This window comes from Cetorhinus maximus, chromosome 2, assembly GCF_964194155.1.
Source record: "Cetorhinus maximus chromosome 2, sCetMax3.hap1.1, whole genome shotgun sequence".
In the NCBI taxonomy this organism is placed as follows: domain Eukaryota; kingdom Metazoa; phylum Chordata; class Chondrichthyes; order Lamniformes; family Cetorhinidae; genus Cetorhinus; species Cetorhinus maximus.
In genome coordinates this window covers 64,314,480-64,333,249 of record NC_135880.1, presented here as the reverse complement: position 1 = coordinate 64,333,249, position 18,770 = coordinate 64,314,480, and the positions used below count along the sequence as shown (strand labels likewise).

Genomic DNA, 18,770 nt, shown 5'->3' with positions numbered 1-18,770 from the left:
AGTCTCTGCAAATATGACTAGTTTGGTGTGGTTTCATCACAGCGACTATGGGTGCTGGCCATTCCTATAATTGGACTGGCTGGATTATTCCTAACTTTTCTAAGCAGCACAATTCTGCATCCACCTTCCCCTTTAAGGCATAAGGCATAGGTCTGGCCTTAAAGAACCTGGGTGTTGCCTCTGAATCTACATATATTTTTGCTTGTAGGCCTTTTATCGTTCCCAATTCATCATGCAATACGCTTTCATACTTTTTTAACAGTTCAGGAATTCCTCCTGTTCTAACTTGAAAAATTTCTGCCCAGCTGAGCTTAACTTTTTGCAACCAATTGCAGCCCAGAAGACTAGGTCCTTCACCTGTTACAACAATCACTGACAGCTGGGCTGTCTGTTGCCTGTAAGATACAGATACAGTGGCGGTGCCTTTTACCTGTATTGCCTGTCTAGAATACGTCTTCAGCTAAGCCATGGTTTGCTCCAGATTCAGTGGCTGGGTATCTCCGCTTAAGTACTTGAAGATGTTTTCTCCCACTGATGTAGCCGGTGCTCCTGTGTCAACCTCCATAATTAGAAGCTTTCCATTTACCTGATTGCCTTGAGATTGTATAGGGAATAAATATCAGTATCAGCAACTTCTGGTTCATTCATATTCTGCACTTCATCATCAAGGTCTGCCATTTTTTTCAAAAAAGGAGAGAGACAAAAAACAGGTAACTATAGGCCACTTAGCTTAACACCAGTCATTGGGAAAATGTTAGAGTCTATTATAAAGGATGTAATAGCAGAGCATTTCGAAATGTATAATATAACCAAAAAGAGCCAGCATGGCTTCATGAAGGGGAAAATCATGCCTGACAAATTTATTAGAATTCTTTGAGGAGGTAACAAGCAGGGTAGATAAAGGGGAACCAGTAGATGTAATAAATTTGAATTTCCAAAAGGCATTCGATAAGGTACCGCACATAAGGCTACTTAATAAGATAAGAGCCCATGGTGTAGGGGGTAGTATATTAGCATGGATAGAAAATTGGCTAACTAATAGAAGGCAGAGAGTTGGGATAAGGGGGGCATTTTCAGGATGGCAACCTGTAACTAGGGGAGTGCCACAGGGATTAGTGCTGGGGTCACAATTATTTACAATATATATTAATGACTTAGATGAGAGAAGTGAATGTACTATCACCAAGTTTGCAGATGACACAAAAATAGGTGGGCAGGCAAGCGGTGAGGATGACACAAAAAATCTACAGAGGAACACAGACAGGTTAAGTGAGTGGGCAAAAACATGGCAGATGGAATATAATGTGGGAAAATGTGAGATTAAGCATTTTGACAGGAAGAATAGAGGAGCTGAATATCATTTAAATGGAAAAAGACTGCAGAAAGCTGCTGCACAGAGGGATTTGTGGGCCCTTGTTCATGAATCCCAAAAAGCTAGCATACAAGTTCAGCAGGTAATAGGTAAGGCAAATGGAATGTTGGGCTTTATTTCAAAAGGAATGGAGTATAAAAATAGGGAAGTCTTGCTACAACAATACAAGGCACTAGTTAGACTACACCTCGAATACTGTGAACAGTTTTGGCCGCCTTAACTAAGGAAAGATATATTAGTATTGGAGGCAGTCCAGAGAAGGTTCACTAGCTTGATTCCCAGATATGGAGGGATTTTCTTATGAGGAGAGGTTGATTAGGTTGGGCCTGTACTCATTGGAGTTTAGAAGAATGAGAGGGGACCTTATTGAAACAAATAAGCTTCTTAGGGGACTTAACAGGGTAGATGGTGGGAGGTTATTTACCCTTGTGGGAGAGTCTGGGACCAGAGGGCATAATCTCAGGGTAAGGGATCGCCCATTTAAGACAGAGATGAGGAGGAATTTCTTCTCTCAGAGGGTAGTGAATCTGTGGAATTCTTTACCGCAGAGGGCCGTAGAAGCTGCGTCATTAAGTATATTCAAGACTGAAATAGACAGATCTTTAATCAGTGAGGGAATCAAAGGTTATGGGGAAAAGGCAGGAAAGTGGAATTGAGAATTATCAGATCAGCCATGATCTGATTGAATGGCGGAGCAGACACGATGGGCCGAATGGCCTACTTCTGATCGTACATCTTATGGTCTTATGGAAGAGGGATCATCAAAAGTTCCTCTCAGCACACTCCATTACTAGCGCTATTTCCATGGCACGCTTCAGATCAATATTAACTTCTACAAGTAAACAGCGCTGAATGGCATCGTTGCGTACGCTGCAAACCGAACAACCTCGCAATATGTCATTGACTGTATCTTCGAAGTGGCAGTGCTCAGTCAACTGTTTTAACTTCGCGATAAACATTGCGATTTGCTCACCTGGGGCCCTTACTCTGGAATTGAACTTGAATCTTTGCATAATCACTGATGGCTTAGGCTGAAAATGTGTCTTCACAAAGTTTACTAGCTCATTAAAAGATCTGGAATTGGACATGTTCGGGGACATCAGACTACGGATGAGGTTATATGTCCTGCTCCCGCAGACACTTAGAAGAATTACTTTCTCCTTCTCCTTCGCTGATATTTCTGTTAGGAAATAGAGATAGTTTAAGTAAGTTAAATTTGTATTTGTGGGTGTTGGGAATGAGTTTTAGCTTTAAAGTTTAAATTTGATTTGTATTTCTGTATTTGTGTGTTAAAAAAGGTCAAGTTGAGTTTTAGTTTCATTTAAAAATGTGCCTGCATTTCTAGTGAGTTCTAAGACTCTATTAGAAATTAAGCAAAACAAAAGTAGAAAAAAAATCTGTGCTGTTGTCTAGCAATGGAGATCCAGAGAGGCAGGCCCCACCCACACACACTCACACAGGCAGAGCAGTTGAAAGCAGTTTGAGTTCAGTTGGTTTGAAGACAGCTGCATGGAGAGACTGGATACTGGGAAAGGGAACTACAGAGAAAGCAGATTTCCCAAAAGAACCAAAAGGTCCCAAGGCCAAAGGAATTCCACATTCCCGCCTACCCCCAATAACCTTTCACCCTCTTGCTTATCAAGAACCTATCTAACTCTGCTTAAAACTATTCAAAGACTCCGCTTCCACCACCTTTCGAGGAAGAGAGTTCCAAAGAGTTCCAAAGGTGAAAAAGGCATATGGGACACTTGCCTTTATCAATCGAGGCATAGATTACAAAAGTAGGGAGGTCATGTTGGAGTTGTATAGAACCTTGGTGAGGCCACAGCTGGAGTATTGTGAGCAGTTCTGGTCGCCACATTATAGGAAGGAGGTGATTGCACTGGAGGGGGTGCAGGGGAGATTCACCAGGATGTTGCCTGGGATGAAACATTTAAGTTATGAAGAGAGGTTGGATAGACTTGGGTTGTTTTCGTTGGAGCAGAGAAGACTGAGGGGCGACCTGATAGAGGTGTACAAGATTGTGAGGGGCATGGACAGGGTGGATAGGGAGCAGCTGTTCCCCTTAGTTGAAGGGTCAGTCACGAGAGGACACAAGTTCAAGGTGAGGGGCAGGAGGTTTAGAGGGGATGTGAGGAAAAACTTTTTTACCCAAAGGGTGGTGACGGTCTGGAATGCACTGCCTGGGAGGGTGGTGGAGGCAGGTTGCCTCACATCCTTTAAAAAGTACCTGGATGAGCACTTGGCACATCATAACATTCAAGGCTATGGGCCAAGGTAAATGGGATTAGGTAGGTAGGTCAGGTGTTTCTCACGTGTCAGTGCAGACTCGATGGGCCGAAGGGCCTCTTCTGCACAGTGTGATTCTGTGACTTTCAACCCTCTGAGAGAAAAATTTCTCTTCATCTCTGTCTTAAATGGCGACCCTTCATTTTTAAATAGTGACTCTTAGCCTAGTTGTCCTACAAGAGGAAACATCCTCTCCACATCCACCCTGTCAAGACCTCTCAGGATCTTATCTGTTTCAATCAAGTCACCTCTCACTTTTATAAACTCCAGCAAATACCAGCCTAGCCTGTCCAACCTTTTCTTATAAGGCAACCCGTATATTCCTGGTATTAGTCTAGTAAACCTTCTCTGAACTGCCTTCCACGTGTTTACATCCTTCCTTAAGTAAGGATCTGGAAAGGTCAGTGCATAGTGCAAAAGAGAGAAAGCTCACAGGGGAAGAAGTAGCAAATATATGAAATTTGACCCCCTAAAAGGTTGCTCAGATTAAACATGATATCGTAATTTATGCAAAGGGAAAATGTTGGGAAGGGAAAGAAATGAAGGAGATGAGGAAAGACAAAAGTATAGAATCGATAAAAAAGCATAAAAACTGACCGTAAAGCAAATAAGTCACCACAAAAACTGAACACAACCAGTAGAACACCAAAATAAAAGTACCTGGAAAAGCTCAGCAGGTCTGGCAGCATTTGCGAAGATGAACACAGTTAACATTTCGAGTCCGTATGAACACCATGTTGCGAATATCTAATTTCATAATTCATGTGTTTTAGAAGTATAATTTTAAGTTTTAGGAATTAAAGTGTTATTGTGATATAAATGAGACATCTTATTGAGAAACTGGTAAACAATCCTGAAGTAGGTGCGATTCAAACCGATCTACTGGTGTAATACAGCTTAAAGCTATATTTAGAAGTGAGAAAACTTAAACTTCTCTGAGCCACCTCTAAGCTTTCAGTAGGGACAGGGGGTCTACAGTTATTTCAATAATTGATTTAAATTATTCATGTAGTTCCCAGATCAAAGGAGCTAAAAGCAATTTGTAAACATTGTGTTTCTTGGTAGAACCAGCAAGTCTGGAAAGAGGGCCATTAACTTCAATAGAGATATAAATTATTCATGTGGATCCTAGAATTTAAGGGTTGTTTGGAAGGTAAAAGTTAATTAGTTTAAATTTCTGCTTGGAACATCCCAGATATGCTATGATAAAAGCAAAAAACTGCGGATGCTGGAAATCCAAAACAAAAATAAAAATAAAAATACCTGGAAAAACTCAGCAGGCCTGGCAGCATCTGCAGAGAGGAACACAGTTAACGTTTCGAGTCCATATGACTCTTCAACAGAACCAGAACAGAACCAGAACAGAATCTTTAACTTCTGTTGAAAAGTCATACGGACTCGATACGTTAACTGTGCTCCTCTCCGCAGATGCTGCCAGACCTGCTGAGTTTTTGCCAGGTATTTTTATTTTTATTTTTGATTTAGAGATAGACTATACTGGGAGATACTCTTTTGTATTTTGGGTTTATCTGTGTGTTTGCTTACAGAAACAGGCAGTCAGCTTGGAGAAGGCAGAGATAGATTTTGTCAGGAGTTGTAAAGCAGCTGTGGGACCAGGAACTAAAAAGCAGCTGTTGGAGCAGACTGAAGGAAAGCAGTCTGTGTCTGTCTAAAGCCAGGAAAAGGAACGTTGGGGCCATTAAGAACGAGGATGTTCCATATTTTTAAGTCACTAAGCATGAATGCAATGAAGCCCAAGCTTGAGCTCAGAAGTCCACAGTCACGAGGTTTTGAAGGAAAATGGGAGGGTCACTTAGACAATAGCTAATGGAAGGTTACCCATGAAATCTCCTAACTCAGAGAATTGCTGGAACACTGAGGAGAAATCAAAGTGAATTCTGGAGAGCTGTGATATACTTGATTTGGATCCAGAAGAAGAAGTGAATGAACTCTCAAGATCTCGTACTGTATAAGGGAACTCCTGGGTGAAAAATAGGAAGTAAAAGGGGAACTGGATTTATGCTCTAAAACTAGACAAAATATTGTGTTAAATCAGTAGTGCTTGCTTAGCTTAATATGTATTTTATATACACAAAGTCTGTTTTTCTTTAAAAACATGAAATCTTGTGGTGTGGCTCTTTCAGTTAATCGCTTTCTCATTAAACATTGATGACCTCTATGGGGATCATAACAACCATCACAATTGAACATATAGCCAATAGACAATCACAAAAACTGAACACTCAGCCAGTCGACACCACAAAAAATATACATGAAGACAACAGACCAACACAGAAAAGAAATATATAATCTTTATATAATTGCTTTAACTAAACCCCATGCATAACCAGGAGATAAAATGCATTGTTATATATTTCTCTCTATCTTTCTTTCAGCAGGTGAAAACATAATCATTTAAGTGCACAGGGATATGCATTGGCACATTTTCCCTCTGCATAAATTATGATACCATTTTTAATCTGAACCCCTTTTTAGGGGTTCAAATTTGATATATTTGCCTCTCCTTCCCCTGTGAACTTTTGCTGCTTTGTGCTGCCCTTTGCAGCAACACCAATCTAGTCTAGGTTACATGACAGTCTCAGTCTGCTCAGATGGGGATTTGGAAGGGCAACCAGTAACTGCATGGTAACAGAGACTTTCATGTAGCTCGCTAGGCTTGTTTGAATGTAATGGTTTATTTCTATCAAGATCATGGAAAACTCTCTTTTAATACATTTCAATGATTACAGAATGAAAAAACTGTTAAATCATAATGAACAAGGAGTTTAATGTGAATCAATAATATATCGATAGCTATAACGTTAGATGACTTAGAGCTATAGATTCTCAATATTTATCACAAAAAAATTATACTGATATGATTGAGGCAGTGAACGTTGCAGAATTATGTTATTTTTTTTGTCTCTATTGGTCACTATTTTCCTTTGAAACTTTAAATGAAACCCACATGTCTGCCACAAGGGGGAGAATTTTCTCCCTGTCGGGGGCGCTGAGCGGCAGCGGGCTCGGGCGGGCGTGCAGCCGATCACCGCCTGTGATCGGCTGCGCGTTGACTTTTATGCAGGCAGGCCAATTAAGGCCCGCCCAGCGTAATGTTCACCCGGAAGCGCTGAGTGCTCCTTGTGCGGGTGGGGGGAGTAGGCTGAGTCAGGACCTGCGCTTTTTCGCGTATACGTGTGAAAGAGCACAGAAATCTCCCTGAGGCACAAAGCTGCCTCAGCGAATTTAATTTCATTACGAAAAATTTAAATAAAGAAATAAAAATTTCAGACATGTCCCCTCCCTCATGTGACAGTGTCAAATGAGCTGGGACATGTCAATGAATTTTAATTAAAAAATTTATTTGATTTATAAATCCTTCATGAAACGTCATCCTGCCTGTGGAGGAGGTTTCATGATAAATGCGAAGGCTGCCTGGGCTCTTCACCTGCCCACCTTAAGGTTGGATGGGCAGCTCTGTTAATCCTTTTAATTGCTACTTAAATGGCCTTAATAGGCCTGGGACAGTTCGGTGGATGCGCAGCCAGCTCCGCTGTGTGCCCGTCGAATTGAAGGTCTGAATGATGCGCGGTGACGTCGGGGCACACGCCCGACATCACCACGTGTCATTTTACGTCTTGGCAAGTGGAGCCCACCCCTGTACGCCGACCAGAAGATTCAGGCCAATCTGTTCAAAACTAATATCAATTGATGATATCTCGATTACTGATGCATTGGCAATTGGTCAATATTGGGAATCTGAAAGTGAAAAGTACAATGTTAAAAATAAAGTACCACAAAGAGAAATTGAAGATGTAACCACACTGAAGGCATGGGACTGGATTTTATGGATGGATGGGTGGGGGGGGGGGAGGGGGGAGGGAGCGGTGTATGTATTCTCTGTCCCTATGACTGAACAGCCTATAATCAGCCCACCCACCTGAAACCCAGCTGCCCCGCTGTGATATTAGACTGGGGGCAGCCTTAATTTATTTAGAGTGGGAAGTCCGCACCACTCTGATTTTCTGGCAGCTCTGTCATCCCAGCAGCGCCAGAATCAAGCAATGGCCACTGCTGGAATGACCAGCAGTCCTCAAAGAAGAAATGTCATGGATCACAGACTTCAGGTATGTCCAGGAATTTTGGACGGGCCTGTCTGACAGACTCCAGTGAGATGGGGGAGAGGCGTTGGGGGGGCAAGTTTTAGAAGCTGGGTGGGAGGCTTAAAAGGGGGTGCAATGTTGGTTATGGGGGTGCCTCCAATGGGCACAGGGGACCCCCATAAGAGGTACTCCCCCTTCTTGCCTGACAGCAGCCCACACAGTGAAAGCTACTGGGCTGCCTTCCCCTGCTGCATGTAATATAGAGGTGGAGGTGGAAGGAGGCCCTTAAGTCACCAATTGGGCTTCATTAGGCCCAAGGGTGGGCAGGTTACCTGACACCATCCCCACCTACTGTAATATAGGAGACAGGTCAGGTTTGGGCAGGAAGGCAGCAGGCAGGTCACCTGTTTTAGTTTATGAGCCCCAGGGCCATACAATCCAGCCCCATGGGATACCTCAGCAATCCCATTTTGCAATGAACTGTAATAACATAGGTATAAACTACTCCCCAAACTTCATTTCAACAATTCTCTGACATTGGACTATCAAAGTGACTTTGTGAGCAAATACATCACATAGTGTAGCACTGAATGATAGAGACTAGACCCAGTCTTGGTCACTGACAGGTGTTATCTTGACTGATACCTGTACCTTGGTTTGAAATAATTTATTAATCACAAAGAGATAGAATTATTTTCATGATCCATAACCAACTGGGTAATCCTCACACAGGAGACAAATTATCACATGGGGCAGAATTTTCACCTCGGCAGGGGGGTGCGGGTCCGACACGCTTGAGCATGAAATGACGCGCGTTGACGTCAGGCGAGCAGTTTGGTTGGCGGGCGCGTGCGGGAATCGGTAGTGCGCCTGCCGACAATTAAAAGGCCTATCAAGGCCATTAAAGTATCAATTAACATTCACGGGCAGGTTGAAATTTCCAACATCAAATAAGAATGAAATTTTTTTACGTTTCACTTATAACATATCCCTACTCATGTGAAATCGCCTTCCGGCTTTCCGACCACCACCGCCCGCCCCCACCAAGCCCGCCCGCCGAGGTCAAAATTCTGCCCCTGATCTCCTTGAGCATGTCTGTAGATTTTAATTAAATGCAATAGAGCCAATAGAGTAAGTGTCAGCCCTTGCTATTGATTGTGATCTTTTTTCATTACATTTCAACAATATAACTGATTGCATTGGTGTGAAAGCTAATCACACCATTTTGATTTTTAAAAAGTCTCTGTAGACCTGGATTGCAAATATTCCTGAGCAATATTCTACCTAAGTCAAACAAATGGAATACCAGAGTTTTAAAAACATTTATTGGGATACTTGAGTATTAATGCTTTCATTTTCCATTTGTATTTCTATAGGATCCAGAAGCAAGCTATGATTTTAATGATAATGACCCTGATCCATTTCCAAGATACGACCCAACTAATGAAAATAAGTAAGTTTACACCTATAATAAAATATAGAATTTACTGAAACCTTTCACACGCCAGGGTCTAGACCCATGTTAGGAAAATACTAACTTAAAAAAAAGGCCATTAATTTCCTCTATTGCCATAACTTTGCTGGAGGTACAGTGCAAATCCCCTGCCACACTTCTGGTGAAGTTATAGTGAAAACTCTGAGGAACTTCTTGGGGAATTTCTTTTGGTTTTTGACCTATGGGACATTAGTTAAAATTAGCTAGCATTGGTAAAATAAAAGACTATGTACAGTTCTTGACAATTGATGTTAGCTAATGTAAACTGAGTTTGGGTCATTTGATCTCAGACCCAAGCTGGTGTGGGTTCACATACCAAGCTGCCCATAGCTTGGTATTAACTGGCACAAGGATAATTGATGTAGGAAACAAGAAGTCCACTCTTGTACACAGGAGGATTCTGAGGAAGGTGGGCAATAAAAGACATCCACCTTGAATTTCTACTGGGGTTCTGAAACTTCAGCAGTGCACTTGTAGAAATTAGGCAAAACAGATAAAAGCAGCTGTTCCTTCAATATTTCTGCACAACGGAAGATGAGGAGAACACTGCTGAGATTCTCGCCTTTGATTGGGGTAGTGTAGAAAGTGTTTGTCATGGTTTTGACCATCATTTAGGAATACACAATGCAAACACTGAGGGAAAATGCAATGACATGAACTATTCCCCAGCACTCAGCATTTTACCTTGATAATTACCAAATACCCTGTACTCAAAAATCTATTAGGAACTTTCCTTTAAACTACTAAAGTATTTTGGAATTGTTAAATCATTAACAGAGTAATTGTTTTTCCTCTCAATAGCTTGAGTGGACAAGATGCTATCAGCAAAAAATGGGATTATCCATTTAGCACTGACACTGACTTTCATTAAAATGACTGACAGGTGAAAATTTACACCCATTAGTTTTTGAATGGGGAATTTGCTCTAGAAGCGCAGACCTAAATCGTGTTATGTTTGTCCAGAGCCAAAAATACTTGCACTTCACATATCTCATTTTGCTGCAGTGCAAGTGACTATATTCAAATTCACAATTGTGTGATGAGAGTTATACCAAATAATTCAAATTTTGTTTGAACTGTTTCTTGTGCACACCCTTTGGCAATTAAATTCATTTTAGAGCTTCACACAATCTTCATTGAATCTTTCAGCCTGCTGTTTACAACATGATAACAAACGGAACTGTCTATGTCTCCTACCATTAGATAACAAGGCCATACATTTCCTATCTGCTGCAACAGTAGTGGATGCTCAACAGGGTGGAATTTTGGGCAGCAATTTCTGGTCGGCGAGCAGGGGTGGGGCCCACTCGCCGACATGTAAAATGACGCGGGGTGACGTTGGGCGTGCATCCCGATGTCATCCTGCGTCATTTAGATTCTCAGTTCGACTTGGTTGTGTGCCTGCCAAACTGTTAACAGCCACTTAAGGCCTTTAAAAAAAGTAATTTACCTAATTAACGGGCCTGCCCGTCCAACCTTAAGGTTGACGAGCAGACGGAGAGCCCAGGCCTTCCGAAAAAGCATGAAACCTCATCCACGGGAGGGATGTGGTTTGATGAGGGATTTAAAATGTTTGAAAATTTTTTAAATGAAAGAGATGGACATGTCCCAGCTCAGTGTCAAATGAGGGGATGTGTCAGGAATGTTTTTTTCTACCTTTGATAATGTTTTCACACTTGAGCCGATCTTCCTGAGGCAGCACTTAACCTCAGGGAGGTGAGTGTGCACTTTTGCATGCATGCGCGAAAGGCTCCAGGCTCAGGAAATCCCCACTGACCCCCCACCCACCACACTGCACACAGGGAGCGCACAGCGCTTCCGGGCGGATTTCACGGTGGGTGGGCCTTAATTGACCCACCCACGTAAAATGGCGGCGTGCCGCCAACCGGGGGCGCTGATCAGGGACCTGCCCACCCACACCCACTCCTGCACAACCCCCCCAATGGGGGGAAAATGCTGCCCTTTGAGTTTTTCACACATTGGTCAACTCATTTTCTGGTGTCAAGGTCATTCCTATATTTTGGTTGGATGTTGGCACCATTTGCAGTGTAACTGGAATATCACCTTGGGTCAGACTGTGGAATTTCATTGTAAAGACTTGCCGCAGCAGAAGTTGGCCAGATACATCATGTGAAGGTTTGGAAAAATGGTTAAAATTGGCCTGCTTTAGACTGTTGCAGTTTCCGCACTGCAGGCTTGTACTGTTGGGAAAGTACCCTTTTGATCCCCAACCCCAAGGTCCTTAACCAGGAAAGCTAAGATGTTCCTTGCACCTGGCATTGCTAGCTCACAGGATATATTGCCAGATGTCATATTTGTGTGGCGTTATATTTCACGTACTCATAGGAGGGCTTGCTGCAATGATGACAAACAAATTAGGAACAGAAGTAGTCTATTTGGTCCCCCGAGCCTGCTCTGCCATTCAATATGTTCATGGCTGATCTGATTGCGGCCTGAATGCCATGTTGCCACCCCCCCACCCCGACTATCTTGTTAGTCAAGAATCTATTAACCTCCGCCTTAAAAATATTCAATGACCCAGCCACTGCCAGTCTCTGGGGAACAGAGTTTCACACGACCTTCTAAGAGAAAAATTCCTCCTTATCTCCATCTTAAATGGGAGGCTCCTTATCCCTAAACTGTGTCCTCAAGTTCTGGTCTGTCCCACAAGGGGAAACATCCTTTCAGCATTCATTCTGTCAAGCCCCCTCAGGACTTTATATGTTTCAATAAGATCACCTCTCATTCTTCTAAACTCCAATAGATAAAAGCCCAACTTTTCCTTATAAGATAACCCCCTCATCCCAGGAATAAGTCGAGTGGACCTTCCTCTAGATGTGTCTCACCAATGCCCTGTACAACTGTAGCAAAACATCCCTGCTTCAATATGCCATTCCCCTTGCAATAAATGACAGCATTCCATTTGCCATGAGAACCAAGCACTCCACACCATTCTAGGAATTCACTAGTGCAATTCTCATGGGTCATCTCATTGCATTTACTTCTATGAGGATGAGTCCACATTCAGAGAATGATTGCAGATTCAGAGACATGTAAGAGATGAAATTCTAATCTCACACACAATACTGAAAGGATTGTGTTGATCACAGGGAAACTAAACTACCATTTATCAATAGGTGCTGAAAAGCTTCTCCGGTACACCAGAGCCAAATAATACAAACAGAGACTTCTCATTCCTTTTCCTGTACGCTCCATGGAAAGAGCAGGCTTTCTTTGTTCTATGCTTTCTCATATCCTGTGTCCAAACATTGCCACAATGTGACGGTTTCAGCTGCAGGTATATGTTTACTTGGAGTGTAGACACTTGGGTTTACAGTATAGACATTAAACTATCAGCAACTAGTAACTGTGAGCAGCAGCACATACTGTTGTCTGCTCTCAAAATTGAAATATGTTCAAAGATAGGGACTTTGAAAAGTCTCTCATGGCAGTTATATTTACATTACCTCTTCCAAGAGTTAATCTACAGTAGTTTAAACAAGCGGTGAAGGGTATTAGTGTGATAGTTTGACCCAGTTTTCAGTTGGACAGCTGAAAACTAAACAATGTTTTATTTTTGGAGGCTTTTCTGATATGTTTAAACTTCAGGTTCTTGCCAATCAGCAAATGTCCTGGGAGTACTTACCAACTGTATGCCAGCTACAAAGTATACTATACATTTACCAGAATAACACTAACATTATAAGATTTGATTATGCTGGATCACAATCAAAAGTGTCACTTTATTTTTCAATGTTGACCTTAACGTAAATATGCATTCATATATTATTATACCAGAATTTATTTTGAACTATAAATCGTATATGCACAGCTTGCAAAAGAATTAGGCCACAATTTCTCGTTTGGATTTGACAAGTTCTAATCTGCTTCATTATATTTTTAGGCACGGTACCAGGTGTGCTGGGGAAATTGCAATGCAAGCCAATAACAAGAAATGTGGAGTCGGAGTGGCTTACAATTCAAAAGTTGGAGGTACTGTATAGCTGAACTTGGGCATTTCCAATTCAATAGTGTGAATGTGGGAGAGATGTGTACTGTATAGCATACTAAAATGGCAGAAGATATAGATTTGGTTTTTCTTGTCCTCTCATGCAAAATTAACTCTTAACATTTGTTATCCCTTTACTGACTATGCAAGCTTATTCAAAAGTTGTTTGATTTTAGAATGGATTTGCTATTAATAGGAGTTCCTTTGTGATCAAATTGGGTAAAGTTTAATTGCTTTGCTTTAGTTTGACTGAATGGATTCTACAGCCCTTAAATAGCAAATTAATTAACCACAGCATCTAAACTGATTAACTGGTTATTTTTCTTATTGCTGTTTGTGACACCTTGCCATAAGGCAGATTGGCTGCTCTGCTTCCCAACATTAAGACAGTGATGACACTTCACTGAGGCAACTAATCTGCTCAGAGGAAGCGGGTTGGTCATTTAAACACTATAATGAGGCTTCATGCCTTCATTTTAACAGTTATTCTATTTTTAACTCATGTTATCTGGGTTTCCCAGGCCTCTGGAAATTCATCAGCTTTAAGGAGGCGAAAGGGTCTGAATTACAAAAAAGTGTGTTTACAGCACTGCTTGTGGGCCAGGAGGAGCAGGAGAGTTTCCTGAAGAGCCAATAAACTACCCAATAAACCTTCACACAACTCATTGCGTGATCTGTATACTCAACTGCTATCTGAACCCCTGGCCTCCATCTGACCCTCTTCGATCACCATCCCATCCATCCAAACCACCATCGGATTCCCACCGCCCCACCTCATAATCAGGACCTCTGACCATCATTAGACGCCTCCCGCCTGGAACCCCCAGACCATCATCGGATCACTCCTAGCAATCCAACCGACACCCCTGCACCTCCCCCCCCCCCCCCCCCCACTCCACCACCCCTCCCCGCACCACCCGTGATCCAAACCAACCCCCCTGCCACCGGGATCCAGGCCTGCCCTTCAATTGGGACCACCCAGCACAACCTCTCTAACTCCCCCAATGCATACAGGTTTTGGCCTGAACCAGGCTTCTAGTTTGAAAGCCCTCCAGCCTGCAAATCAGATTGCCTGTGGACTGGAACCCCACTTAAAGAAAGTCCACAGTTAAATTGCGCAGACCATGTGGTTTCCTAGCCTCAGAACATCTCTCCAACTCTGCGCAGAACTCGCCTCTAGGTTAAAATCCAGTCTGCTGTTTTGCTCAACTGAAAATTCATCCTCGTGCCTCTTGCGACTGAATAGCTACAGACTCCTCTGGGGCAGGTGATGGCATAGTGGTATTGTCCAGGGTAATGCTCTGGGGGCCCAGGTTCGAATCCCGCCAAGGCAGATGGTGGAATTTAAATAAAAATCTGGAATTAAAAGTCTAATGATGACCATGAAACAATTGTCGATTGTTGTAAATACTCATCTGGTTCACTAATGTCCTTTAGGGAAGGAAATCTGTCGTCCTTACCTGGTCCGGCCTACACATAACTCCAGACCCACAGCAATGTGGTTGGCTCTTAAATGCCCCCTGAAATGGCCTAGCAAGCCACTCAGTTATAACAAACCACTACAAAGACACAGAAAAGGAATGAAACTGGACAGACCACCCAGCATTGACCCAGGCACCGGAAACAACAACAGCAATCGTAGCCCTGCCGACCCTGCAAAGTCCTGGGGGCTAATGCCAAAATTGGGAGAGCTGTCTCACAGACTAGTGAAGCAATAGCCTGACATAGTCATCCTCACAGAATCATACCTAACAGATAATGTCCCAGACACCACCATCACCATCCCTGAGTAGGCTCTATCCCACTGACAGGACAGACCCAGCAGAGGTGGCGGTACAGTGGTATACAGTCGGGAAGGAGTTGCCCTGGGAGTCCTCAACATCAACTCCGGACCCCGTTGAAATCTCGTGGCATCAGGTCAAACATGGGCAATGAAAACACCTGCTGATTACCACCTACCACCCTCCCTCAGCTGATGAATCAGTGCTCTTCCATGTTGAACACCACTTGGAGATAGCACTGAGGGTGGCAAGGGCGCAGAATGTACTCTGGGTGGGGGACTTCAATGTCCATCATCAAGAGTGGCTTGGTAGCAACATCACTGACTGAGCTGGCCGACTCCTAAGTGACATAGCTGCTAGACTGGGTCTGTGGCAGGTGGTGAGGGAAGAACATACTTGGCCTCATCCTCACCAACCTGCCTGCTGCAGGTGCATCTGTCCATGACAGCATTGGTAGGAGTGACCACCACACAGTCATTGTGGAGATGAAGTCCCACCTTCACATTGAGGATACCCTCCATTGTGTTGTTTGGCACTGCCGCCGTGCTAAATGGGATAGATTTCAAACAGATCTAGCAACTCTAGACTGGGCATCCATGAGGCACTGTGGGCCATCAGCAGCAGCAGCAGAATTGTAAACAACCACAATCTGTAACCTCATGTCCCGGCATATCCCCCATTCTACCATTACCATCAAGCCAGGGGATCAACCCTGGTACAGTGAAGAGTGCAGGGGGGCATGCCAAGAGCAGCACCAGGCATACCTAAAAATGAGGTGTCAATCTGTTGAAGCTATAACACAGGACTACTTGCATGCTAAACAGCATAAGCAGCAAGTGATAGACAGAGCTAAGCAATCCAACAACCAACAGATCAGATCTAAGCTCTGTGGTCCTGCCACATCCTGTTGTGAATGGTGGTGGACAATTAAACAACTCACTGGAGGAGAAGGCTCCACAAATATCCCCACCCTCAAGGATGGAGGAGCCCAGCACATCAGTGCAAAAGATAAGGCTGAAGCATTTGCTGCAATCTCCAGCCAGAATTGCCGAGTGGATGATCCATCTCTGCCTCCTCCGGAGGTCCCCAGCATCACAGATGCCAGTCTTCAGCCAATTCGATTCACTCCACGTGATATCAAGAAACGGCTGAAGGCACTGGATACTGCAAAGGCTATGGACCCTGACAACATTCCAGCAATAGTACTGAAGACTTGTGCTCCACTCCACTCTTGCGCGCCGCTATCCAAACTGATCCAATACAGCTACAACACTGGCATCTACCCAGCTGTGTAGAAAATTGTCCATGTATGTCCTATACCCAAAAAGGAGGACAAATCCAATCTGGCCAATTACCGCCCATCAGTTTACTCTTGGTCATCAGTAATGGATTGGATCATCAACAGTGCTATCAAGCAACACTTGCTTAGCAATAACCTGCTCACTGATGCCCAGTTTGGGTTCTGCGAGGGCAACTCAGCTCCTAACCTTGTTACAGCCTTGGTTCAAACATGGACAAAAGAGCTGAACTCCCAAGTGAGGTGAGACTGACTGCTCTTGACATAAAGGCCACAGTTGACTGAGTGTGGCATCAAGGACCCCTAGCAAAACTGGAGTCAATGGGAATCAAGGGGAACACTCTCCACTGGTTGGAGTCATACGTATCACAAAAGAAAATGGTTGTGGTTGTTGGAGGTCAGTCAACTCAGCTCCAGGACATCACTGCATGAGTTCCTCAGGGTAGTGTCCTAGGCCCAACCATCTTCAGCTGCTTTCTCAATGACTTTCCTTCCATCATAAGATCAGAAGTGGGGATGTTCGCTGATGATTGCACAGCGTTCACCATTCGCAATGACTCAGATACTGAAGCAGTCTATGTACAAATGCAGCAAGGCCTGGAAAATATCCAGGCTTGGGCTGACAAGTGGCAAATAACATTCGCGCCACACAAGTGTCAGGCAATGACCATCTCCAACAAGAGAGAATCCAACCATCGCCCCTTGATGTTCAATGGCATTACCATCACTGAATCCCCCACTATCAACATCTTGGGGGTTACCATTGACCAGAAACTGAACTGGACTAGGCATATAAATACTGTGGCTACAAAAGCAGGCCAGAGGCTAGGAATCGTGTGACAAGTAACTCACTTCCTGACTCCCCAAAGCCTGACCACAAGGTACAAGCCAGGAGTGTGATGGAATACTCCCCACTTGCCTGGATGAGTGCAGCTCCTACAACACTGAAGAAGCTGAGCACCATCCAGGACAAAGCAGCCCACTTGATTGGCACCACATCCACAAACATTCACTCCCTCCACCACTAATGCACAGTAGCAGCAGTGTGTACCATCTACAAGATGCACTGCAGGAATTCACCAAGGCTCCTTAGACAGCACCTTCCAAACCCACGACCACTACCACCTAGAAGGACAAGGGCAGCAGATGGATGGGAACACCACCACCTGGAGGTTCCCCTCCAAGTCAGTCACCATCCTGACTTGGAAATATATTGCCGTTCCTTCACTGTTGCTGAGTCAAAATCCTGGAACTCCCTTCCTAACAGCACTGTGGGTGTACCTAGACCACATGGACTGCAGCGGTTCAAGAAGGCAGCTCACCACCACCTTCTCAAGGGCAACTAGGGATGGGCAATAAATGCTGGCCCAGCCAGCGAAGCCCACATCCTATGAATGAAAAAAAAAAGAGTCCTTATGGCTCTTCCTCAGAGATTCTTGAGTGACATTGTTTTGTTGTCACAATCCCTGTACAGATAGGTAACTTTTAAAAAAAGAGATATGAATTTCCCAGTGGCCCACTCAAAGGATCACTCAACACAATTTAAGACGTTTACTGTAACAAACACAATAAAATCCACATAGACTAAACATTACTTAGTAAGCAACTTTATACACTAAATTACAGAAAAGGTATTCCCCAATTAGCTGCTTAACACAATCAAAAAACCCCATGCCATGTTTATACATTACGCTGGCAGGTTTGAAGGTGGAGGGGCTCTTAAAATGCAGTGCGGCCTGTCCACTTCCCGCCCACCCACCATTAACATGTCTCAAATTTGGCAAGGGACAGTGGAGGTGTTGAGTGATCCACCAGCCCTTGGGCTTATTGAGGCTCTTGAGTGGCTAATTAATAGCCACTTAAGGGCCTCTTCCTGCCTTAGTCCCATTTTTACCCACAGAGGAGACCCGCCCCAAGCTGGTAGCCTGGCATCTTTAGCTGCATGGGCTGGTGTAGGGCAAGGTGGGGCCTTCCTTTTGGGGATGGAAGTCTCGCCTTAAGCCAATTAACACTGCTCCAAGAGTTAAATGTCCCCGGGGCAGCCATCAGTATCATGGGTAGGCCCCTCCATGACTTTTTAGCTGGGAGGCACAGAGACCATGACACCCCATAAGATCCACTCCATCATCTTGTAATTAACGTCCAAAGCTTCTCCTGGCTCCAACAAGGTCTCTTCTCCCTGCTTCACCAAGGTGAAACATCCAGTGTCCTTTTAAAGAAAACCCCTTCACTCAGTTCTTTGAACATAATAGAATGGCCTTCCTCTTGCAAGATGCCTTGTGGTAATCCTGTGGTCTTCATAATCCTTTTTTCCTCAAACATAAGTTCCACCCTCACCAGCCATCCACTTGGCGGTTAACTCAAAACCAGTCCTTTTCTTCTGCCTGGCATAGCAGCACCGTAGAAGATCCCCTGTTGTAGGTC

The 18,770-nt window shown here is 43.8% G+C and overlaps 1 protein-coding gene across 1 annotated transcript in view; it reads left to right on the top strand.

Moving 5' to 3' along the window:
• The window catches only part of pcsk1 (proprotein convertase subtilisin/kexin type 1), a 131,883-nt gene that overhangs the window by 43,001 nt on the left and 70,112 nt on the right, over nucleotides 1-18,770 (top strand). The window contains exons 5-6 of the mRNA XM_078565524.1: nucleotides 9,141-9,217; nucleotides 13,164-13,252. Of these exons, the coding sequence (XP_078421650.1) occupies nucleotides 9,141-9,217; nucleotides 13,164-13,252 (166 nt within the window). The remainder of the gene's footprint in view (nucleotides 1-9,140; nucleotides 9,218-13,163; nucleotides 13,253-18,770) is intronic.